At 37.1% G+C, this 26,192-nt stretch overlaps 1 protein-coding gene across 2 annotated transcripts; it reads left to right on the top strand.

The window, feature by feature from the left end:
- Window position 1: 1 nt before the first annotated feature.
- MARCHF5 (membrane associated ring-CH-type finger 5) lies at window positions 2-25,339 on the top strand. Of its 2 annotated transcripts, none has more exons than XM_038140272.1 (6): window positions 2-290; window positions 13,852-14,054; window positions 17,949-18,049; window positions 21,179-21,362; window positions 21,784-21,950; window positions 23,116-23,514. In XM_038140272.1, the coding sequence occupies exons 1-6, from the start codon at window positions 247-249 to the stop codon at window positions 23,230-23,232; spliced, it is 816 nt and encodes a 271-aa protein (XP_037996200.1). In that variant the 5' UTR covers window positions 2-246; the 3' UTR covers window positions 23,233-23,514. The 2 variants fall into 2 exon arrangements, with proteins under 2 accessions (XP_037996200.1, XP_037996198.1); XM_038140270.1 differs by having other exon boundaries at window positions 4-290; window positions 17,919-18,049; window positions 23,116-25,339.
- Window positions 25,340-26,192: the final 853 nt, after the last annotated feature.

Raw genomic sequence — 26,192 nt, 5'->3', positions numbered from 1 at the left:
CGGTGACGGCGGCGCGGTTGCGCTCAGCGCTCGCCGCCTCTCCCCGCGGCGGCCCGGGCGCTCCGTCCTGCCCCGGCCACCGGCCCTGCGCCGCGGCTCGCCTGCCGAAGGAGGGGCCGCCCCGGCCGTCCCGCGGAAGGGCGGATTTGCCGCCTTTCCGTTCGCTCCCCTTTCTCCGCCACCGCAGGAGTGACGCCTTTGTCAGGCTCCGAGCCCTCGGCTGGGCCCGCTCCTCCGCCCGGGGCCATGGCCGAGCAGACGGGCTTGGCGCTGCCGCAGACCATGGACAGGTACGCGGAGGGAACGTTCGGGCTGGGCCTGTGAGCCCCCCGCGGCGGGTTTGGGGCCGGTGTCGCGGGTCCGGTTTCGTTTTTTGCTTCCTAAAAGCCTCGGTGGCCTGACAGAAGTTGTGGGAGCGCTGTCGTAAAGCAGCGCGAGGTACCGCGGGCAGTGAGGGGCCGGCAGGGATCGCTCCCGCAGCCCTCGGCCGCAGGAGCTGTGTGTGCGCCCGAGCTGGCACGGGCTCTGGGGCAGCTGGGGGCTGCAGGAGCCTGTCCCTGGGCCTGGGAGAGCCTTTGGGTAGGGAACGCACTGACGTGCACGTAAAGTGAGGCACCAAAAGATGACCTAAGCTTAGCCGGCCTTGTGTGTTTTGTTGCTGGTTTTATGGTCTGAAGAAAGCCTCCAATTGCTTTCTGGAGCGTTCTTAAAAATTACAACCTTAGAAGTATTATGACTTAAGCATCTTTCCTCGTCTGTAATTACTAACTTGTAAATTCTATTTATTATATTTGTTTTTATGCTTTTTTTTTTTTTTTTTTGGATATGTAGCACTTTCATCCTGTTCCACTGAGCACTTCAGATTCCTTAAGTGCAATTTTGACTCATCCAGGAAGCCCTTGCAACCTATTGCTACAAACAATAAACCACATTCACAGCCTTTTATTGCCTGGTATCTCAGAAGGTGGGGATCCAGAAGCAGTCAGGCTTCTGTTGATGAACCTGTCAAGTTTTCATCATAAGGAATCAAAAAGAACCCTGCTGGTTTTGTCCTTTCCAGGTCGCCTCTAAGGAAAGAGTATTTAATGTATTTAATGAAATACAGCCTGTCATCAGGCAGGTGATGGAAATACAAACTATGGGAGGCAGGGGTAGAACTTGTGCAGCCTGGAAGGTGGGAATGAGAAGTTCCAGTTTGATATAGAAAGAGAATAAAAGTGATTTGGGGAGGGAAAGTTTGTGTTCTAGAAAAACTGAAAAGGTAAGAGACGACAAAGGGATGATTTATGTTATAAAAGTATTGCTGAATCAACTCCTCTTAAACTAAAAAAACCAAAACCAAACCAACAAAACAACAAACTTTCATCTACATCCTGAATTTTCTAGTCCAGTAATATATATTTAGAGTTCTAGGAAACCATAATACTCTGTGTGGCTTCCCTGATGCCCATGGCTTTTGTATCACACTCTGAAGTCCTAGTTGACCCTGTTGGGAAATGGCTGTGAGGTTATGTTTATAATCTTTGTTGTGACCAACTGTTAAATTAAACAGTTAATTAAAAAAAAAAAAAGGGGAAATTAGTTACCTGGTTGCCAAACCAGTTCACTGTTCTTTAGTTGTTACCTGTAGTAGAGATGTGGGTTTTGATGTACATTTAATAGCCTTGTATCCTTTCAAGTTTGTGAAATTATAATTTGTGTCTCTGGCTCTTTTCAAAGACTTTTTCCAGTATACTTGGAGTAGCTTGATGTGTAAAACAATTGGACAGCGTCTCTGATTTCCTTAATATCAAAGACAGCAGGGAAAGAATTTGAAGTATGTAAGTAGCATAAAAGGAAGTGTGAAGAGAGGCTGGAGCTTTCATATAAGAATTCCTTGGGCTCTTTATAGGAAACTTTAGAAACAGGAGTGTCACAAGGGATGAATGTAGTAGTAAGAAGGAACCAAGTATTTGGGATTTTAATTTAATTCAGAGTGTAGCACAAGTTCAGTAGAAGGATTTTGGACTAACCAAGACCTCAAAATGCAGTTGGTGTAAATAATTTTTCTGGCCTATATTGGGTTTATGGAGCAGCATTACATTTGACTAAACAGATTTTTATGCATCTGATGTTTCTGAAGGTTGTACATAACTTTGATCATGTTATTTTGTAGCGGTGATCAAGATAAACCTTAAGGGACACGCCCCATGGTTAAATTATCTGTGAGGGTAGACCTGAGTGCATGCACTGCTTTGTATACAAGGGTCAGAACTCCAAGAGCAAGTTCTTTAATTCTCTGTTTGTGAGAGGGAACAGCTGGATTCTTCTCTTGACTCTTAGATTCTATGCCTGTATGATTACAAGTTTATTTCATTAATAAAGTTTGATTTCTCTAGTGCAAAGATGGACTTGATGGCATCACTACATTGTTGCCTGGGATTCATCTTTCTTTGATGTATTTTGTGCTCCATCCTTTATTTGCCTGCATAATTTCAGTCTAGGAAGCAACCCATGGATTTATAATGAAGAAGATAAACAGCTCTTAAGATGTAAGGAGTCAGTTACTCAAAATTTCTAAGGATTTTATACTTACCTGAAGGATTGACTGTAGTATAAATACAAGAAGCATGACAGTGAAGTGACACTACATTGTGGATTGTCTCATCTGCAGAATTTAGGAAACTAATCCATATGATTTGCATCATCTTTCTTTTCTAGCCTGAAAATTGGAATTTCCATCCCCGTTGTAATTTTTTTCTTCTCTTTCATGTTCAGATAACAGTTCCAGATAATAATTCTTGAAATACTGTCCTTTTCTGCAAGCAGAAATCTTTTCAGTCTATGGTAAAACCCGTATTTCTGGACTAATGCATACACTTTAAGGCAGGTATTAGTAATCTGGCTAAATGGTGAGATTTTATTGTTATTTTGTTATTTTAATGCCTTTGTTCATGTTAGTTTAATGCATAAATTACAGAATTATAGTAATCTTCATTAAAACTTGAAATTATGTGGCAGTGGGGTTTTTATATGCTGTTAATGTGAGCTGTAATGCTAAAATGTACTCATATTTTTAAGCTTTAGTCTTTTGACTTCAGTTGAATTACATGTGGATTGCTCTTGCAATTGGTTATGCCAATGAATGGCTGAATGGCCATTTGTGGTGGTGTTTGTGTTGAGTTCAGTAATTTCCTTCTTTTTTTAAAAGTGCAGGCACTGTTTTAGTTTTATTTGCACAATTAACTGTTGATACTTTAGTAAGCTAATACAGGGTTTTGGATTAAGACTCTAATGCTACAACCTCAACAGTGTAATTAGTGCAGTGTGGTCCTTGATTAAAGATGTTTTTTCTGAACATCTTAGACTTGTACTATATGTTGTGCTCTGATTTCTCTCACTGATGGAAGTTGACACACAAGTAACTCTTTGTAGGAGTGGAGTTCAACCAGATAAGATTTGCAGAGTAATAAGCAACATAAAACACAGTACAGGATTTCTGTATTATCTTTATATTTCACAGAATGCCATCTCTGCAGTTACTCAGTCTGTTTGTTCTGCTTCTACTGATTAAGCATGTCTCTTTTTCTTGTCCTACCTCAAGTAATTATTTTCTTTCTTCACAACAGAGTTGAACTCTTTTGAGAGAGGTCTTCCTAACTTCTGACTGAAGTTTGTCAGTGTCTCGAAGTACCTGGCTTTCTGTTCTTCTTTGAGAGTAGGTTATTCATGCTTAGAAGGAAAGGGGTGTAAGAGTAGAGAATGGACTGTGCTGAGTTAATTTCTACCAAGGAAACAAGGAGTTTGTTTTTCCCTGTCCTTTGCCCACCTATTTGGAAGTTGATGTTGATACAGGATAGAAAAAGCAAAATCACACCTATCTTGAAAAGTGGGTTTCAAGAAAGAAAGTTTGAAACAATAATAGCTTTATAATAGCTTTGCTTTCTCAGTACTGCTTCATCCCAGGTACATCCCTTAGTATTTTGCTTCACTTTATCGTGAAGGTTCTGTGTAGATCGACTTCTTCCTCTGTCTTACCAGTAAAGATGATTAGTGGAGCCTTAGTGCAGACCTGTACATTGCCTTTTGCCCGTGTGAAATGTACAGGTGTCAGCATGTTGTTTGTAAACTATCTTAACCTTTTGACTGCTGTCTAATGTATGTTATTTTTCTGTCTCTGATGTCTGCTTTGATATGCTTAGGAAGAAATGTACATGTTTTAGTCGCTGCTTAACAATTAACTTCTACCTGCAGACAGTAGGTAATTATTCTTCCTATTTACATGTGAAGAAACTCCTGAGAGGCAACTTACAATTTTTTGTGCTCAAACACTTGGCATCCCATGTATTATGAAGGCATTCAGATAATATTTTCATTTGTTACATTCACTTTATCTAAAAAGGCTATACAAACTCATGTTTATTGATCTCTTCCATATAAAAGTGTTCTGACTCTGTAATAGTGCTTGAAGCTCTAATGGTTTCCTTTGCCATGCTGTCTTTAAGTGCTCAGTGAAGTGGAAACTTCTGACAGTTAATGCAAATGTGTTGAATAAATATATGTATAATAATTTACAGACAAATATCAAAAGGTTAAGGTATCAATTTTGCAGCAACTTTTTAAAGTAATACTTAAAGTGGTAATGAATATGCCAGCTGTTTTAGGCTTGTTTGGTGCTTTTGACATCTCTACCTGCTTATGGCCTTTCTGCATTGCAAAGAGGGTGGAAAATTCCTGGTGTGAAAATAAGTGCTTTCTGATGAACATTTTTGTTTTCCCCTCAGCAGCAGAATGGGCCAAGTACTAGATTTTTATAGGATGTAAATACCTACCTTTATCGAAAGACTGTGTGACTTGCTCATGCTTTTACTGGCATTTGTAGTTTACCACAAGTAGCACATTCATCGCCAGTGCAAAAGAATAAGAGGACTCAAGCTGAAGTGGTTAAAGCAAACTGCTTCTGGCTGATGTTTCTAAATGAAGCTGTTGAGATTGCATAAGTTGGTGAAGGGGCCGGAGCATGTGACTTACTAGAAAAACTAGAGGGAGCTAAGCCTGTCTGGAGAAGGGATGGCCTGGGAGGTCTGATGGCCTTCTACCTACCAAGGAGGCTGTTCAGAACACTGACTGTGGAGGTTCCTGGCAGGATGATGAGAATCAACTGTAAATTTGAACAGAGAAGTTTTCAGCATGTGAGGATGGGAGTGATGCAGTTGAGCTTGGGAACAAGTTGCCCAGTGCAGAAGTGGATCTTGGCCCATGGGGCTTTTCAGGACCCAGCTGGAGAATGCTCTGCTGTGTGGTCTGAATTTGGCGTTGCTTCTGTCTTGGGCAGGAGGTCTGACAAGATCTCCTGTGGTCCCTTCCAAGCTGTAATTCTGTGACACCAAGTCTAGATGCAATGCCAGTTTAAAGCATTTGCACTGCCTAACTTAAGCATACTATGCTGGAGGTACCAATAGGAAGGTAGGTACCAACAGTCCACTGGCACCTTTTAGCAAATCTGCACTTGGTCTTTTTTAGCACCAGCTCTGAAATTTGTACCTAAAAGTTAAGATAACTTCCTTTCTAGTTGGACTGGGAATTTGCTTTTTTTCTGTTAAGAATTTTTGCTCCTGTTATGTTAATGCTAATATGAGTGCTTTTTGTCAAAAATTTCTAAAACTGAAGGGAAGTACTTATGCTCAGGATTTCTGTGTCAGTGATTCTGGGGGAAGGATCAGACTTCCTGCCTAACACTACTGTAGGATAAGAAAACTTACAATCAAAATATCCACTTTTAAATGCTGCTTTAAAAAAATTACAGTGAAGTTTTATTAAATCAAGGGCTAGCTGTTCATTTGTTTCGAAGTTAACATAAAAATTAAACTGGCCTGCTATGTAATAATTTCCCCTATAACAAGTAAATACCAGCTGATTTAAGGGCTAACCAGGGAATCCGTGTATGTGCTTATGTTTGGAAACAACTTTCACAGAAACAAACTTTTTAGATAAGTGTTGTTAGTGTTTCTAGGTTTTCAGGTGATTGCTGATGGAAAGTATGGACAGTTTAGTGTTCTCAGTTTATGTATCTCTGCCTGTTTCCTCCTATGGCCATGCAGCTCTTCTTCAATGTGTACATAGTAAAAGAAGCTGCTAAAACAGTGGGAAGATGGTAAATAAGAGAGTTGTCATGGACAAGAGGGGCTGGCATTCAGTGGTATTTTTTTTAAGCTATGTCAATATAATTAATTATTTATTCACATTCTAGAAAAAGACAAAACCCTCTATTTTAAACCTGCAATGTGGTCATTATGTATCTTCCAGATCTCTTCTCATTTGTTTCTTCTAAGTGCCTCCTGGAATGTGAATATTTTTGTTTAGAAGAGGATATTTTTTATTGGCCTAAAATGTGCCAACATTTAGTTAGCTTTCTGTGAGGGATGTAATTACAGAAGACCATGTGCAGGGTGCTTGTGACTGTTCTACTGGTGAGTCATGCAGTCAGTCCCACAGCTTGTTGAGGAGAGTTACTTAATGTTACCATCAGACGCCTTGCAATTTTGTTCACATTTATTCAGAGTAAAGACAATTCCAAATTTTCAATGTCTGCCACATTTGATAGGTGGTTTTTGTTGTTCTTGAGGTAGTAACATCCCAAGAATTTATCTTGTTGGCCTTTAAATTTTTTTTTGGTAATTTTTAGGGCAGAAATTGTTCCAATTTGTAGTATTATTAGGATTATATAAGATGACTGACTTAAGTAGAGCTTTTTGGTATGTTCTCTTATACTGTAAATTTTCTGGTAAAAAGTAGACATTATAAACTGAGACTCAGTGAATAACTTTGCATTTCTTATCATTTGCTTATCACAGCAACAGCTTAATGTCAAGATGGTTACAGTTAGGCAGGTCAGACTTGGTCTATTCTGTATGTAGGTCGCTCCTGATCTTTGCAGCATCTGTCATCTACTCTGTACATGCACCACGAATACCAGTGTTAGTATTTTTCTGATGCAACTCCCTTCCCCTTTCCCCCAGTGCAAAATAGCATTGTTGGTTATAGAAACTACATATTTTTGTCTTCATTTGGAGTGTGGTTGTCTTAGAGGTAATTATTAAGTAATTAAGACGTTTAAAGTCACATTCAAGGAAGTAACTTTAAATAGCCTCTCATGTGTAATTTCCTAGTTGCTTCACATCTCTCCTGTGTTTGTGATTATTGACAGATTTGTCAAACAATGCATGAGAAAATTTTCCCTATATCATATTATATGTCATATAAAGTTTTCCCTATATCATATTATATGCTGTCTGCACTATAAAAAAATCCATTAAATTTTTAAAACATTAATGCTATTAGAATTCTTTACTGTTTGCTATGTATGTACTTGACTACATGTCAACTTCCTGTTCAAATCATGTTGTTCAAAGCATGTTTCCATTTTAGAAGTAAATTGCTTTGTGTGTGTGTATGTGGTTCTTTGTTTAGGTTTTGGTTGTTTGATTTTTCTTTTTCCACTTAGTTTTAGTCACTTTTGTTTTTCTTCCTAGGATGGTAAGAATCAGTGTTACCCATCCCCAGCAGGCACTCAGTAGCTTAAATGGTTTGTTGTAGGCCAAGCTGCTAATATACATTAGTAAGAGTTCAGTTAGCAAAATGTATAATGTTTTAGTAATACAGTGCTGATTGTATGAGTAGCAGTTTTTCCTGATTTGTCCTTTGTGCACATCTAGAAGGGCCCTGTTCTTCCTCCCTCATTTAGGAAATAAAACAAATGTTTCTAACATCAAAATTCATCGCATATTTAAAGGCTGATAGCAAGGCCACCAAAGCTTTGGGGTTTTCTCACCTTTTCCTTTTGAAAAAGTGAGAGTATGGTAATACTGAAGCCTTTAAGATAACTGAATTTTGAAGACTTTGTAAAAGGAATGTGTCTGAAAAACTGGTTGCAAAAGTTTAATTTATCCAGGATGAAAGCTAATTTTTTTTTACTGACAGTCTAGATTTTGGCAAATTAGAGACCAAAACCCAACAAGACAGCTAGACCTGAGGAGGGATTCCCTATTCTAAGCTGGCTAGAAGCAAAGACCATTAAAAAATAGGGCCACATTTAAGCACAATAGGTGATGCTTGGCAGTGAAATGTTAATTTTATCTGCAGGCTAGAAAGCAGCCAGCAGGATTCGGTGAACTGTCATTTACTCGTATCTCTGCCTTTATATAGTGCAGTGAACTCAAGTGTAAAATATTTCCCCTTGATTTAAGCTGTAATTAAGAATATAATAAAGCTTGAACGGAACTTTTAATAATCAGTAGATCTTTCTAGTGCACTTTCTAGTTAATTATTCTAAGGGGTTTTAATGTGCTTCTTCACTGAGTTTTAGTTATCCAGGTGCTTTTATTAAAAGCTTTTTAAAATCTAGTTTATGCAATGTCATCCTGAGGTTAGAGGAAGTCAGGAGCTATATATAAATACCACTTGTGTTACCGTATGTTCACACCAACGTTAGCTTGATTTTCTGTACTTGAGCTGTTTCTATTGAAAGCGTTGCTTTTGTAGTAAAGTGTCTTTACTGTTATATCTAGATTCTTAGCAATGTCTCCTTTACTCAGCTTTGCAGGCTATCCTTGATGACTAGGCAGAGCAGAATTAGATATAAGGTCAGATGACTTTGAGGACTTCCTTTGAGAATTTTAGACTTTGAAACAAAGTGACAGCATGTTTTCTAGCTGAGTGATACAGGCTGGCATATGGCTGCTATGCCATACTGCCATAAAAGCATCCGCTAAAGTCCCCCAGGAGCATTGAAGACCGCTATTTTTGCACCAGTGTCTGTTCTTCACTCAGTGTATTTCCCTTGTGTGTTTTTCCTTTTAGGATAGTGTAAGGGTGTTTTGAGTTTGATAGGCAGGTGTTGGATTGAAGATTCAAGTATTTTCCAGTGTGTTTGATGGCCAGAAAAATATTGGGGAAAGAGCAGTGTTCCATCCTGCAAGTGGGTTCATCTCTTCTGGCACTTCATCTCCTCTGTGAAGCATGACATAAGCTGGCATTTCTCAGGTTAATGGTATTCCTTTGTAGCCTTTATCAGGGATTTGTAGGCTAGGCTTGCATCCTCTTGTGACCAGGCAGTGTCCCTCTAGCACAAGATCTTACTGCTGCTGGTTCTTCACACTCTGGAAAAGGAAATGCTTAGTGTAACATTTGCAATGAGGTGTTTCTCTTGCTTTTTGAGAGAACAGTTTGCTGTCCTCCTACTAAAATTCCAGCCAGCTCCAAAGCAGCCTAATGCTACTAGGTAACTCCATTTTTCTGACATCCTAGTCTTCCAACTTAAACATGATCTTGTAGTACTTAGAGTGTAGCTGGCAAGTTTAGTGTAAAGCTTATCACTGTTCATCCAAGATATTTTATCTATTGACGTAGACTATGCATAAAAAGTTGTTCTAGAAGCTTATGAAAAATTACCTCTTCCAAACAGCAGACTTGTGGGTCATCCTTTAGAACAGTGCCTTTTTAGGGCTAGTGATTGGAATGCTTTTGGTCATTTCTTTCAAGGTACCTTTTCAGCCCTCATTGACTTGGCTCTCTGTGCTATTGTTGTTATCAGTTATGTTTCAGTCTTTTCACTTTCTTCTTTTTGGATGTGAAATTCAATTGCAATAAGCTCCTCTGACACTTTGTGTTTAGAAGGATAAGGATGCTTTTACTCTTGCAGCAAGAGCAAATTCCTGCCACTGTAAGAAAAAGAGCTGTATGATGTGAGAGAAATGCAGAAAATTTCTTGTTTTATGAATGAACAATGAACTGTAATGAGAGGGAAAATGTGTTTCTAGCTCACGATTCTAGAGCACGTCATGCATGTTCAAATTTGCATTTTCTGTGGTAAGAGTTAGGTCTAAAAGTCAAATAGAACTTTTTATTCTGAGAAGTTTTCTGGTTTTGCTGACCATTCATATTTGTATGCCACTGAACATAAGGGGGAAAATTCCAAGATGTTTCCATTCCCACTTCAGTACTGAATATTTGAAATCAGATCATAAAACAGCTGTACTGTCCCAGTCTAGCGAGTCATCTTCCATTAAGTATTGTGAATACAAGGAAATCTGCTGGACTTTTGGGGCTCTAGAAATTTTTACAAACTTTTTACTAGCGTGTGTAGAGAATCAACATACTGCTTTAAATTACTTTTTTGTATTGCTTTACACAGTCACACTTGCTTGAAAACAAAACTGTTTCATGATGGATTCAGCTTTCACAAATTGAGTCAGATTTGATTTAAATAATGTGAATTAGATACTGTCTTCCCTCCCATCTAAGACTGGTTTTGGAAAAAAGTAACCTTTAGAAGGGGTATAGCTTAAGAAAAAGGAGTGCAGTCTAGTGTGTCTGATCCTGGAGGTCTTAGGGATGTGTTGGAGCTGTAGCTCCCACCAGGTACAAGAGAGAGCGGGCTCCTTACTGGTGAGAAAGTTGTGGTTTGGAGGAACATGGTTTTAGGCAGGCCTTGGTCTCTTAGTCGTGTAACATTTGGAGTATGGGATCTCCAATCTTCAATACAGCTTTCTCCCCATCCGCTTTGCTCTTAATACAAGCAGTGCCCTGAAAAGAGTTTGTCTTTGCTAGAGAAAAAAAACACATGCAAAAAAAGCTTTATTCTTAGCTGCTGAATCAAAAAGGCATTTGTAACCTTATATTCAGAGCTGCAATAGTGATATTGGTCTGGAGTTTTGTATGTTTTGTTTTGATTTTTTTTTTTTTTTTTTTTGAGCCAAGGAAGTGTGGAAAAATACATGAGTGTTATTGATTTGGCTATGTAGAAAGTCATCAAGGAAAAAGGTTCGGGTTTCTATCAGAAACAATGCTTTGTTCCACCTTTTCAGCCCTTTCTATTTCAGGTTATCTGAGTAGCAGCCTGATTCAGTGGTAAGAATCAAGGTCATATTTTATTCAGTACAAGAAAATGGAAAATCTGGCAAGAGCCTAGATACCTGTTCTGAAATGGTTTTATTTAGTCCTTTCTTCTACAGCTGCTGTCAATGGAAAGAGATAAAGCTGATGACAGTATACAGGGAATTTACTGTTCATTATTCATGACTTGCTGAAGGTTTAAGTCTGTGAAGGATTTTGTTATTCATTTCATAGGTCTTTCAGGTTTTCAAGCATGATTGGCTGGCAAGAAGCAATTAAAGAAAAGATGCATATTTTTCTTGACTTACTAACCTTGACAGAGAACTTGAGAACAGAATTTAATCTATAACCATTGTCATGGACAAATTCAGTTAAAATTGCAGTGTAGCAAGATTATGTTCATGCTTAAATCTGTCATTATTTGGATAAACTCTAGACTTGCATTTTGTGATGATATCCTTAGACCTAACTAGCTCTGTTGTGAAGCATTTTTTATTTACAAATAAAAATCTGAATTACAAATTTAGAGCAGTTGTAGACTTAAATAGGATGTGGAATGAGTGGGTGAATGTTTACCTGTAATGCAGAAAAAAAACTTCTGAAGGGGAACAATTATCAGTAGTGTTGTATGGTATTATTTGTTGTTAAAGTAAATTTGGGGATTCTTAATGTAAATAAAAATCAATGAACAATGCAAGAACTTGTATTCCATAAGAACTTGATACTGAGTGCAATGAACCAAACTGTCAGCCATGCTTTGTAATCCTTACAAATCTTAGTTGGGATCTCAGCATTTTCATCTAGATCCTTACTAACTTGTGGCTTGTTTGTCTGCTCCTGCTTAGGAAGGTTAGTATGTCCGTTCACTTGGGACTGCAGTCGGTGCACAGGGAGAGCATCAAGGCAAAAAGAAGGGTGGTTTTACAGAAGTGAATAGCATGACAGTTTTCATACAAACCAGTGTGGGGAAGGACAGAAAAAAGCCAAGTCAGACTTTGATTTTACCTTCCCTTTAAGATGAAGGGAAGAAACTACAGTTCTGATTCCAGATGTCAGTCATCCACTGAAAAGCTCTAGTGTCAGACCACCACAATTTAAATTTACATCTGTACCTACTATAATTTGTTCTTTACTTACAACTGGACATGTGGACATTACAGGTTCATTTTATGGATTGTTCAATATTAAATGGCTTTCTCTCTGGTCTTCCCTAGAATCTGAATCTCAGATTTTATTCCCTTTTACAAGTATGCCAATTGTATATATGCCTTTTACAATGTGCTCAATTGTATTCCCTTTTTACAAGTAATAAATTGCTCCCGGTTGCCTTCTGCTCTGACACACTTGCAGCTTTTTTAACGTACTTCTACTACTGTAGATGTTAAAAAGATTTAGTGCTTTAAAGAATGTCTTGCAAGTACTTTATAGGCACAGTCATTTGTATTAAAAAAGCATGGCTATTCTTTTGTAAAGGAACAGTTTTAATTTACAAATAGAATACTACCCAAAATGGTGAGGTCCTAAAAGCAAAGCTGATAGACAACAATATTTTTCATTTCTTGATGTTGGAGGCTGACAAAGTTAAATTTCCCATTGCAGATTCCCCCTTCCTTTTCCTCAAAGAGGAGTTAAACAAAAGCAAAAGTGAGAGGAAAAGCATCATGAACCACTGTAACATCCTGGCACAGAATCCACAATCATTATCCTCAAATAATAAAGTTGTTTTGTTTACGAGTGTCAGCATTTCTCAGTTTCTTCTTCCTCACTTACTGTCTGTTATTAGTTACAAATAAGAAACCTTTTAGTGTTTTGTCTTTATGATGTTACCCAGGTTGTTAAGAGAACAAAATTTCATCATCAAAATTGTGATGTTAAACTTCAGTTCGGCCAGAGTGTCTAATTAGATTGTGTCTTGGTAGTTAAATTATAATGAGGCTGTTGCTGTGCTCTTTTATAAGGGTTTAACTATGATTGTAGTGGCTTGCATAAAATATTTTTAAAAAATCAAACCATTTTATATATGTATATATACCTGTATATATAAATTCATAGTAATATTCTTACTTTGATAGACTCTGGTTTTTTATGTAAACTTCAATATCTTCAGTGTGGGAATTAGCAAATTGTTTCACAGTAAAAATTACTGGCTGAGCACATCTGATATTTTCCTAGTTTAGACCCATATTTTGCTTTCTCTTATAAGTTGGCCAAAAGTCTGGCCTAATCATCAGACCAGATATCTGGGAGTTCCCAGTTCTATGCTCACTTCAGGTGAGGCTGTATAGATTATCAGTTTTGTGTTTTCTCCTTACAGAATTAATATATTTGAATTTTCACGTCCACATAATTGTCCAAAGCAGAAATTTTCTCCTCTACTGGTCCAATAGTATTCTTGAAGTACTTTGTCACCTAATTTATATTATGCAAAGTCAACTTGTTTGAAATAAATACTTCATCTTTTCAGAGAGCAAATGAATTTGATATAATTGTTTAGAGATTTTTGTGATATATTGTATCATTTGTGTTGTTTTATCATTTAAGTGGATTGGACTTAGTTTCCCAAGTAACAGACTACAGTATTGATCTTATATTTTTAAAATTTAAAAAAACTTAACAAAATGTTGTGGAAGGAGATGATAAAACATTAAAAAATATGGATTTTTCCATATGTTGAATTATTCAAAGTTTGGACTATAATCTCAATGCTTTTTCATCATAAATTATCTAAGAGTTTAATTAATAATTCAGAATGTATAAAGCAGTCGTTTAGCTATCTGAAAAATTATGTTTATTATGTTGATTTTATAGAAAAACTGTGGTACAAAATGCTTGCACTTCTGGTGATTAAGAGTGAAGTAATAACCATCATCTCCTCTAGATGCACATTTTCTTAAGCTGTATGCGTTCACATATGAATGTTTATTTTAAGCACGTAAAAGTAGCAGAAAATATATATTTTTTTCCTTCCTGTGATTACAGAAGCTGCTGGGTTTGTTTTGCTACCGATGAGGATGATCGGACAGCAGAGTGGGTGAGGCCCTGCAGGTGCAGGGGCTCCACCAAATGGGTGCATCAGACTTGTCTGCAGCGCTGGGTGGATGAAAAGCAAAGAGGAAACAGTACTGCTAGAGTTGCTTGTCCTCAGTGCAATGCAGAATATTTAATAGTATTTCCAAAGCTAGGTAAGATATGGATAATTTAAATTGTTGCTTATTTATTTGTTCTTGCTTTATTTTTTCCCCCCTGTCTTGTGCTAGGAGCACCACTTCTGTTGGAAACTTGTCTATTCCCTTTTCCAGACAGAAAGAAATAACTTTATATTCTGCTTGCATCCTATTTGGTGGCTTAGTTAAATACCTTCTAAAAATTTTGGATGTATTCCACTTAGGTATATAGATAAATCTTGTGATTGACCTGTAATTATTTCCTAGCTAATGGGATTATTTTTCTCGTTGAGCAGAAGGTGACTCCTTTCAGCAATTGCCACACAGCACATAAGCACATCCTTTTTTTGACTCAGCTTGCAGAGACACTTATCAGAGGAAATTCAGGGGAGAATTTCCTAAGCAGCACGTGGTATTACTGGAAAAACATACTTTCACTTTTGTCAGGAGGTGTTTCTGAGGCAATATTGCCCTGTAATCAAGAGGCAGAATATTTACGATTGCTGGGTACTGCTGTAGCTCTGTTTGTCAAGGTGAAAAAAACAGTTGTACATGGTCTTCCAGAGTCTCTTACTTGAGTAGCCAAGTAGGATAATACACAGTATGTTGCCTGTATTTAAATTAGCAGTGCTTGCTGTTATTTCAGCCCTCATTTGCCCATGTGTTCTATGAGATATATTAAGCAAATCAAGAAAATGAAATGTTGCCATGGAAACTTAAATTTTGTTTAAAAGTAAAGCTGCTTGTTAGAGAAATGGTGATGTAGCAATTGAGTGCAGGCATTTAGAAGATTTTAAAGATTTTTTTTAAGTATCTTATTTATGCAATGAAGTAGCTGAAAATAACTCACTGCCAGTTATTTGTGATAGGACTTCTTTCTTATTAGCTTAAGGGCTGACAAAATTAAGGCGTCAAGAGAATTTCGAGTGATGACCTTTACTTCCACGATGGAACACTGAGTAATGGGAAAGAAAATATACACAACAATATTGCGTTGTTGATAAAAAAAAAAAAAAAAAGACATAAACCAGTATGAAACTTACAAGTTATTCATATAACAGCCACAATTCAGCTTTGCTGAATAGGGTAACTCCCCATCATAAAGAAGGCATCAAACGACAACATTTAGCATTGGCTTTGGGAAGAAAACTGGGTTTCCATCTGGACATAGAATGCACCACAAAACTTGACACTGTTTGAAATTCTTGTTTGTATCTTGACTGATGAAATTGTAATGTGAGATGCGTTTGAATTTTATTTTGACAATGGTGAAAAGCAACTATAGTTTGGACAGGATACATTAACATAACAGGCATTTTCATTTGTTCCTGCAATTCGTGGCATATCGTATTTGAAAGCTCAGATTCCAACATTCCTGGATTCTGAAGCTGGCCGAAAATTCTTGTTCAGCTCTTGCATGCTAAACTCCCTTCATGTATTTTGCTATATATTTTTCGTCATAATACCATCTTTTTCCATTTTTAAAGATAAGGACATAAAAATTCGGACTTGCGTAAGAGTACACAAGACATCGCTAGTAGAGCAGGGAAATTAATCTGGGTCCATGGAACATCAATCATGACCTTGAAGTGCCCTAAACAAGTGAGCCAGTCTTGCCCTTCTGTAACTCTTTCTAGTAACCCAAAGCTGTTTTTAGCACAATTCAACTGCAAGTCAATCAAGGTCACACCAGGCAGAGTAAGGACAGTAAGAATTTTCCAAGAAGCCTTGCTAGTGGGCCTATTTCTTCTGCAGCAGGTGTCTTTTGAAGACAGTATTAGTCATACCCTTCCCTGAGGCATCACAGTTCAGAAACTTTTTTACTTCAAGACTTCCCTAATGTACTGCTGGAAACTTTTTTCTAAAAATTCTGTGAAAGGATGCCCCCATCACGAATTTTAATTTATGATTATAGTCAACTTGAGGAGACATCAGTTAATATAAGTAACAGTGGGTATTTCTTTATATGTTTACTAGTTCAAAACAACTTCTTATGAAATATCTCAAAATCATAATTCCATTTTAGATTTGATACTGCCTATCAGTTCTGGCAGTTGGTGATAGTTGTGTTCCTGTGAGCTGTTTTCTGCTCTTTCAAGAACTTTAACTAAATAGAAAAATATTGTTAGCACTTTGAAAGTAACCAAAGTATCTCTTGGATAATTACTTCAGTTTAATAAAAAGAAAACAGTTTGGCAGAAAAAACTCTTTAAAGCATGATATATTTTTCAAAATGAAAAATATTTTTGTTTCATATTTCCTTCTTTAATTTGGGTATCAGTGATATTTAATTTTCTCAGTACCACCTCAGTACTTCCTCAGTACCACCTTCCTCAGTACCACCTTAAAAAGCAAAAACAGTTTCATCCTCCTTTCTCACTACTTCCTTCCTAAGGCCTAATTAAAAGATTGTTTCAATAATTTTTTTCTAGTATTTTCTCAAGATTCGATACCCGATTCTCTAGCCAGGTTTCTCTTAATGATTAGTATCAGTAGGTGTAATTTGTTAGTACTTGTATTATAAGGCAACCTTCAGTGTCATTTGAGTCTCCTGTCTTCAGACATAAGTTTTCAAAATGGTACAACCAAACAACGTTTTCAGCGACTCTGGGAAACAGTCAAGGTGTGTAAACTACTGTGCATTTAGTACTTGCAGTTATGACCTTGTTGCTACTTCCAGCATACTGATAGACATCTCAGCACCTTTTAAAGTGTGTTCTGGAAAGTCAAACACGACTATTAAGAGTTGAACTGGATGTTCCTGTTGCTTTTTTTCCACCAGCTGACTTGAGCTGAGTGGAACTGGGGTTTTTGAAATCATTCACAATAGAGCTGTTCTCTAGAAAAAGAACTAAGTCATGAACTGGGAGTCATAATTTCGTCACTGTGGGTAAACTTTGAGAGACATGGACGATTAGTTACTTGAGGAATGCCTGTAGGCTGGTTTTGAGAATTGTCACTGATTTTGGTAGGAAAAAGTAAGAGGGAGCTCACAGGAGCTGTTCATGCATATGAGCTGGGGGAGGACAGTCTGTATGTAGAGTTTGTTGACAAATACAAAAGTAACGCGGATTATGGTGATGATGGCTTTCGCTTCCATGTATACATTTCAGTGTTCTGGCTTTTGCCTCACTCATGCTCTTGCAGTCCCTCAAAGAAAAGATGCAGGCATTGCCCTTGTTTACCTCACCAAAGGTAGTCAGAGTATGTATTGTCTTGCCCTGTGTAAGTCTGGAAAGTGCAGTTGTGCATAGACAGAACAATGAACCTATTCATGTGTTGTTGTCAAAAGCACTGAATAACCTGAATAGGAGTATTTTTTCCTCCAGTGTTTTGAGAGGTAATCCTTCAAACATACTGAATGCAGCTTCTTCCAGTGGAAGGAATCTTTTGTATTAACTGTGCTACTTTTTGCTACATAGCAGGATAGTTTAGTGACAGAATTTTCAGGTGAAGCTGTCAAAGATAAGGACATGAAGTACATTACAACAAATTGGTATTTTTTCCTTTAGAAAACTAAAATATCTAACAAATAAAAAAGGCACTAAGCCTAAAGTGGTTTCTACAAAAGAACAATTCTTACTTCAACAAAAAGGAAGCTAATCGCTGAGTAAATTAGTGCTTTAAGCAGTGTATCAGTCTTCTGGAAAAATGAAATGGTAGGTAGGCAGAAGTTACAAGTTTAGCTTAACAGCTTTTTAATTATACATTATATTATATATATATTCACTTAAACAGCTTGTGTGGTATGTCAGACTTGTACTTTGCCTCGTTTGTTCTTTCTGACTGGTGATAGATGCTGACTTTTCTACAGTATGCTTTTATGTGTGTGTATCTATATATATATATCTCTCTTGAAACCTTACTTTTCCTTTATCATAGGTCCAGTTGTTTACGTTTTGGATCTTGCAGATCGCCTGATCTCAAAGGCATGTCCCTTTGCTGCAGCTGGAATAATGGTGGGCTCTATATACTGGACAGCCGTTACGTACGGAGCGGTGACCGTCATGCAGGTACACACGTCTTCCCTCTTCCTGCCAGCTCTGAAAGCAAGTGTCAATTCAGACTCCTCTTGCCTTGGCTTAAAACATGCTTAGCTGCTTTCAGTGTAGTTACCAGTGAATTCAAGATGGTTTTTCACGTTTAACTGGTCATAGTTTAAAACTGGTTCTGCGCATGGTTCAGTCTGCAACTAACAAAATCCACTACTGCTCTAGCTGGCTGCCCTGTGTATGGCAGACTGGTGAACCCAATTCCGTTCTCATGGGAAAGGTGCCATTACCTCCTAGCTACCAATAATGAGTAACTCTTCAGTAAAGACATGAGATTTAATCTTTTCTTTTACTTGGAGAAAAACTTTGCTAGTAGCATTCAAAGGGTTGAAATTGAAACATGGTAAATTATTTTCTGGATAATGTGTTATCTTTTTTAATTGTATTAAGGAAAATACATGCTCTGAATAATGCAATTCATTCATAAACAAGAAATGCAAAACACTGCAAATTAATGTTTTAATTACTTCAGACTGTATGATTAGTTGAAAGGGGAAAAATAGTTTTCCTGCTTCTGTTCTTCTGAACTTACTATTTAAATAGAAAAGTAATGTTGACAGGTGATATGCTATTAGCTATGGCAAGACTTGTTCATAGTGATTCTAGCTCAACCACAAGACCAGAGTTTTCAGAGATTGTACAATCAGAAGCGCTTTCCTTACCCTTTTAGTTGTTAATTCCTATATCAAGCCTGTAACCTGTGTTTTGCCTGAAAGCATAAAGTATTTCTGATGCCAATTCAGCTGCAGATAGAATTAACAAACCGGTATGTTAATAAATACTCCTCTACACAGTTCTAATTTTAAATATACAACCTGGTTTGTCTCTCATAAGTCATTTGGCACTAGTTCTTGAGATGTGTGGTACTGCCCTGCAGCTCTGCAGGTCACTCCCTGTCAGGATGGTGTGCTGTTTTGATTCAGTTTCTGTGTGATCTGAAAGGAGAAATGGAGCCCAAATGAGTGGTTGCAGTTTCCCTGTACCAGTGTGGCCAAGGGCTGGGCAGCTGCATAGGTGATGTGCAATGGCTTTCAATTCCAGTGGATGAATCTGTGTATTACAGAATGGTGCATTTAAGTATTTTTTTCATATTTTGTTCTTGTGGCTCCAACAGGAGCATTACAACATCTGTAATACTATAGTGAGACTTTGGAAATGCACCAGTCCTTTTCTCCTTGCTCACTGCTGCACTGAGTTCTTTTTCTGTAGGAAATTGTGACCTTTTTAGCTGCCCTAGAACTCCGCAGCCAGATGGAAAAATAAATGCTTTGTTCTGAAGTTGTTTTGCTTTTGAAGTGAGGATCTGTCTAAACATTAGTTTAGGCAGCTGGTCAAATCCCAGGTATGAATAATTAGCTATTTTCATGATTTAATGTTTTGATTGTATGGATGGCATGCTGGGCAAGACAATAATTTAGTTTTGCTTGTAGAGGAGGAGATTGAGTGGGTAGTAGAGGGAAACTGTTCCACCCCTTTTGCCACCCCAACCTTGCTAGGTTTAATACAGTTTTTCTCCTGATACGTTTCAGACTCCTTTCATTTAGTTGAAGGGCCAGAGAGAAGCACAGAAGCTATTTTTAGACTTCAGGTGCAGAAAAATAAATACGGAATTGACATTGTGGTAGCTAAGTCAGTAACAAGTCAGATGGAGTTACTGAAAGCAGAGAAATAGCAGAAAGAGACAAGATACTGAAGCATTTTTTGATGGACAATGACTAATAAGGAGAAAAAGGATAGTGTCAGACTTCACAGCTTGAGTAGAAGATACTGAAGAAGCTGGAAGACAAGTGCTGAATGTTTTTTCAGGAATAATCTTTTGGCAGCAACAATATTGGTTATACCTATTTTTAGAGACTGTGGTATATAACATAACTTCCTGTTCTAGAGGTGTAACATGGAATGCTTTTCAGAGCAAGGCAAAAATGTACAGTTTGAAGGTACTGTGGTACATTACTGTAGCTCCTTCCCTGTGTCCTACCTATTCCAGAAGTACTGGGTTTGTTATTTTCCTTTTTTAGAATTTTGCTGTTGCTTCATGTTCTTACCTTCTAATTCTAATTTCTGTGCAATTGAAGACTTGATGAGTTATTGTACTTGTGGGGAAAACAAGAAGTCAGTGAAAACACATCAGAAAATCCAGTGCCTGACAAACATGATTATTATTTTAGTGTTTTTAGTCCTCCCAGATTCTTACAGAAAAAGTCATGAAAGAGCCTGTTCTTCCTGGAAGCAATTCAAGGACTGTATTAACATTTATACTGCTTAAATTGAGACAAATCTAGAGGATATCTACCACTCTAATGTAATTTTTTATCCTCAATCCTATTAGATTTATTTAAAATTAAAACAATATACTTTTTAAAAGACATAAGGCATCGTTCTGTTAAAGTTGTAACGTGGATTTTATAAATGGAAAAGTCTGTTTAATTTTTTATATATCAGCAGAAAAGTGTAGACACAGCAGTAACAATGAGCCTTTAAAACCCTTGAACTAAAGGTACATGTGAAGATACGCTGCTGTTTCCACTACAGTTGAAAATAAACTTCATCTTCCTGCATTGTCCAGAGAAACAACAGTTAAATACTGTGATCTCTGTTACATAAGATATTCCTAAAAACCATAAAATTTTTATTAAAACATCTGGAGGTACCTACTATCAATTTATCCTTTGAACAGTAGTATCTGATCACTTTCTGAGTGTAGCATTAATTGTTATAAAACTGTAAATTCTCAAATGCATTTTGGAAAGCTTGCTGTATTATTAGTGTTTCAGATGTTTAGGCTTTTACTTACACAGAAACACATGAAACCTTTCTTGAGATGGTAGGGAAACCTGTTACAGCTCTCTGCAATAATAATGATTTGCAAAATAGGGCTGGTAGCTCACCTGCATTATGCTCCCTAAGCAACCAAGGATACAAAGAGAAAACAGAGTAAATTAGGTTAAAAAGTGCTCTTTTTCCTTTAACTTAAAACATGCAGGCAGTTTCAAACAAACTCAGCTTTTTAAGTTACATTTTTGTTCATTTGTACATTGTAACATTGTTGTGGCCTTTGTTATGTTTGTCAACTATATGCATATTTTCTAGGTTGTGGGTCACAAAGAAGGTCTTGATGTGATGGAGAGAGCTGATCCTTTATTCCTTTTGATTGGCCTTCCCACTATCCCAGTCATGCTAATACTGGGCAAGATGATCCGTTGGGAGGACTATGTGCTCAGACTGTGGCGCAAATACTCTAATAAGCTACAAATTTTGAACAGCATATTTCCAGGTAATGTGATTATATTTAAAAGGAAGTGCCAAGATTGAACTTCTGCCTTTAGGAGATGGGGATAGGCAAGTAGTTTTTGCTATTTTTAAATAGAGGTGATTAACACTATCCCTCTATTTCATGTTCCTTCTGTTTAGATTGTGTTTGGGTAGTCCTGAGACTGGTGTGGCAGGAGTAGCAGGAACATGGTTTCAAGCTTTAGTAACAAAACAAGCTATTGAAATTCATGGGTCTTACTTGAAAGTACAACTACAGTCATTTAATGGAAACAGAATATTCACTGAGAAGAGGGATAGTTCTCAAAAAGTAGTTGGGCTATAGATCTGTAGTGGAGTGGGGAGTGGGCACTAATGTGCTTTCTGTGCTCTTTTTTGAGGCAGTGGCTATGTAACCTTTTCTTCCCCCGTTCTTATCCCTTTAGGCATTGGATGTCCTGTTCCTCGTATCCCAGCAGAGGCCAACCCTTTGGCAGATCACGTCTCTGCCACACGTATTCTGTGTGGAGCTCTAGTTTTCCCTACTATTGCCACGATAGTTGGCAAGCTGATGTTCAGCAGTGTTAACTCAAATTTACAAAGGACAATCTTGGTAAGATTCAATACTCTGTTTCATAAATTATTATACTAGAGGAATATGAAGTGTTGTGAGGGAGGGACGCAAAGGAAAAAGGAACATAAATTGATCCAGAATTTTAAGGACGGTATTTGATTAAAAGGAAGGGGTTTTTTTAAGGTTGCCTGTCTTGGCAGTGGACAAACATCATGTGTGTGAAAGACTGTCTTTATGACTGAAACTAATCTCAGTTCATGACAAGGATGAAAATTTTATCTGACACTGTAGTAGGCAGGCCTTAGCAGTAATTAAGGCTGACAATGAAGATGAGGAGCCAGCATCTTCTAAGAACAGTCTCTGTAAGGAAAGACTGGGATTTATACTATAAACCTTTTCATATTAGCTTTTGTTTACAGATTTTGAGAGAAACCCTTTGTTTCTTATTTTAATAAGGAGAGGAAAATTAACTCTCCATATAGTTCAAATGGAGAGGGAATAACAATCTCTTCCTTTGTGAATAACCTTTGTGGTTGCAGCCTTTCAAGGACAGGTACAGTGAGTTTGGTAATATGGAGTCCCTGCTCATCTGACTGTCACCACAGCCCATTTTCAATTCCTGCATGTTTATGCACCCCTCTCTTTTATGCAGATCAAACAGTGATATTGCAAATGTTCATGCAGACTAAAAGCTTCTTGGTGTCTCATTTTGAAGACTTGAGATAAACATATTGTAAAGCTTTCTAGAGGGAAAAAGGGTTGTTTTACAAAAATAGATTTTATTTTACTCCACTTTTGGCAAGTGCCATTTTTCACAGTCTAGTTATAGAATGGTTATCAGTACTATTCCTTGTGCCTTGTATAATATGCATTCAGAGAAGGGAGGAAAGCAGCTACATATCTGCATTTTCTTTGTTCTTGAAATAAGGTTTTGATTTTTAAAATTTAGAATACTGGTGAGACTTCCAAGGAAATAAAAGCTTTTATAGATTCAGTCTGTAATCCCTTTAAGTAACATTAGCCTCTGTAATAGTGCATTGTGACAGAAAACTTAGATACTCATTTGGAACTATACTAATTAGTTAATCTTTAGAAGAAAATACCATATGTTTAGAAAACAAATCTCTGACTGGAAATTTTTAAGAACATTTGCAGTGATATGACACTGAACTGTGCAGGTTTTCAAAATATGTTTTTATTTCAGGGTGGAATTGCTTTTGTTGCTATAAAAGGAGCTTTTAAGGTTTACTTCAAGCAGCAGCAATATTTGCGCCAAGCTCACCGCAAAATTTTAAATTATCCTGAACAAGAAGGAGCGTAAGGCTGTAACCTCCAGATGTCACAGAGTCTCACCTAACAGGTTTCCATGTTGTATTGGTTCCATTGTTATTGCACAGTAGTGGAAAATTGTGATAAGTTGCTGCTCCTCTATTTTTTTTCCTTTAGATACAATAAAGCACTGTCTTGTGCCAGGGTAAATCCTTTCAGCAACCACTGACCCTAAGAATGTGATTTGGCTTTCATTATTTTTGGGTATTTCTGTTGGTCAATAGGCTTTTGAATTATTTTCTTTGAGCCAATATACTGAATGAAAAAAAAAAATCAACTACAGAACATTTTAAGTGTAGTTAGGTAGGCTATATCCAAATGCCTTTTCTATAGGTGATTTTGTGCCCATGCTGTCATTCAGTTTAGCATTTCACACAATGAAGGGATATTGCTTTAGAAGAGGAATATGAGTCATTACCAAGGAGAAATAATTTTCCTTGAGTTTTGCTAGTATCAAACAGGGAGTGTGAAATACCCAAATGACAGAGAAAGCAGAAGATGGATCACTCTCTACAGGACTTGGATGTCAGCTTTAACCACCTAAGTATTAGGTGTTAAAATTAGCATGGCTTTCAGGTAACTATTTTATTACTGGTAATTTTCAGTGTCCTGTTGTATCTTCTGCAGTGCCTAGTGTCATTTTCTCATGGCTTTACTGGTTTGTAACTGGTGCTGGATTGCATTTTTTCCTCCACAGTTAAAATAACTACAAGGGGGAAATAAATTTCACTTGCTTATTTTATAGTTAAGTATTAGAACACTTGTTTAGTTTCCATTTTCCTTTATGTTGTGTAAATACCTATAGAAAACGTGTGAGAAAGCAGCATTGAACACTAAAGCTCCATATGAACTGACAGAGCAGGCATCCCCTGAAGCATCCTGACCTGAGTGTGTAACTCAGCTCTGCTCAGGACTAAGCTCTCCTGCCCTAGTGCAAGTGCTGGCTGCAAGGGGCTGACACTACACTTTGGGTACGTGAGCTGAGCATCCTGCCAGCAGGGTACTTGGCTTAAGATAACTAACTGGGCTCCATTTTGTAAAGGACTACAGGATAAATCTTAAATGTGTAAGAAAGTTTATTTATGCAGTAAGCTTTACTGTTCCCATATGTCTAAAGTAGTCAGTTGAGGGAGACGTTAGCACTTCCATTATTTGATGTATTTCTAAACCTAATTTCAACAGAAATTGATTGTTTTGTGAAGTTAAATTCTGACAAACATAATTTGAATATTGCATATTCATACCAGACCTGATCTGGATTTCATATTTGAAGTTCTTTCTTAACAACAATCTCTTTGTTTTTCTCCGAGTTTTCTCTTGTTCATATTAGTATGTCAAATGCATGATGAATAGCTTAAAAATCTTTGACTGGAATTATTCATTAGTAAATATTTCTTTTCACCAGAAATGAAGTAAATGCAGAATGGACTTCATATTTGACTGCAATAATGTATGTTAGGAGAAATTCAAAATAAGGTACCTTTTCTATAGTATGTTTATCTTAATTACCAAGATGTAATATTTTAAAACTGTACAAAAGTGTATATAAAGGCCAGTTAGTATTAAAAACCTATACAGGTGTTAAAAATTATACACTCAATCAATATCAAATACTTTTGAGGCTCTTGCTGTAATGGAAGAATTACTATAACCTTGTAAGTCTGCTGATTATATTTGTCTTAGTAGGCTCACTTTTATATAAAACCTAAACTGAGTAGCAACCTCTGAAAGTTGCTACACTCTGTAAGATAGCCTTGAAACAATATAATATGTATTTCTTACAGAATTCCTCGTTTCAAGAAAACAGCTTTTCAGTGGTCTTCACTGTATATATTTCCAAGCAATTTATTACTGTTTTTTAAAGTCTCATGGAGAGATTTGAATGATGCAAATTAGTGGGTTTGAAACTTGTTTCATGGTAAAGCTCATTGTCTCCTCTGGAAGTTTAAGCTATTGTAAAAATACAATTATAAAATACTGTATGGACTGTAAGATGATTTCACATGAGTGGTTTAAGGTCATTACTCTGTAAATCTTGTTTTTAAGTATTGAAAATTATAGTTATGTTGAATTAGGTTGAATAAATATTTTTTACACTCCTTAGTGTACTTTGTCAGTTGAACAAAAAGCCTGTAGCAAAACTTCTGAAGGGAAAATGTTTTGTTTTAATGCACACCTAAATATTTATGTAATTAATTTTAAGTCGATGGACTAAAGAAATATCTTTGTGATGAAGAAAGAATTACTTTAAGACTTAAGTCTGACATCACATTTTTTTCCTTCTCTCTAGTTATGAATAAGTGATATAGGGGAACGTGTTTCTTAAACATTTAAAGCAAGAGAACTGTTGTAATATGGGCAACTTCCAGTAACACAGAACTGTGAGGCAGTGACTACATATCTTTAGGCTGGCTGATGTGCAGCATTGATTTGGGCAGTACAATAATCCCTCTTCATCAAGAAAGATAATACTGGCTGAAGGAACTGGATTTTTGACTGATAGCCAATTTATGTCCTATTACTTTCAGGACAGGGACTATGAAATGTTGTCTGGCATTTCTCAGTATACTCTTACATGTAACATGGTTTCTCTTAGACTGCCATTACATTGACACAAATTAAGGGCACAAATTACCTGCACTGTGAACAGAAGATGCTTCTCCCCTTCTCTCTTTTCTTCTGCCTTAAATTCTTAGGTTTAGATGGACCCCTACTTCACTTTTTTTTTTTTTTTTTTCTTGTGTGGTTCTTTCCTGTAAAACTTAGAATAATTTTAAGTTTTAAGGCTTACTCAAGAGCTTGAGTGATACAACTCACTCTCCAGAAGGGCAGCTCCCAGTACATGTGGATGAAGAAGTATTGCTGTGAGTGAAAAGTGTACTCTGCAAACAGCGCTGAACTACCCATTGGACCATGGCTCCTAGGCCTTCAGAAGGTTTGAAGACCTGTGGC

Source organism: Motacilla alba, chromosome 6 (assembly GCF_015832195.1).
Source record: "Motacilla alba alba isolate MOTALB_02 chromosome 6, Motacilla_alba_V1.0_pri, whole genome shotgun sequence".
Taxonomy (NCBI): domain Eukaryota; kingdom Metazoa; phylum Chordata; class Aves; order Passeriformes; family Motacillidae; genus Motacilla; species Motacilla alba.
Note: the sequence above shows the minus strand (reverse complement) of the source record. Positions and strands in the feature narration are given on the sequence as shown.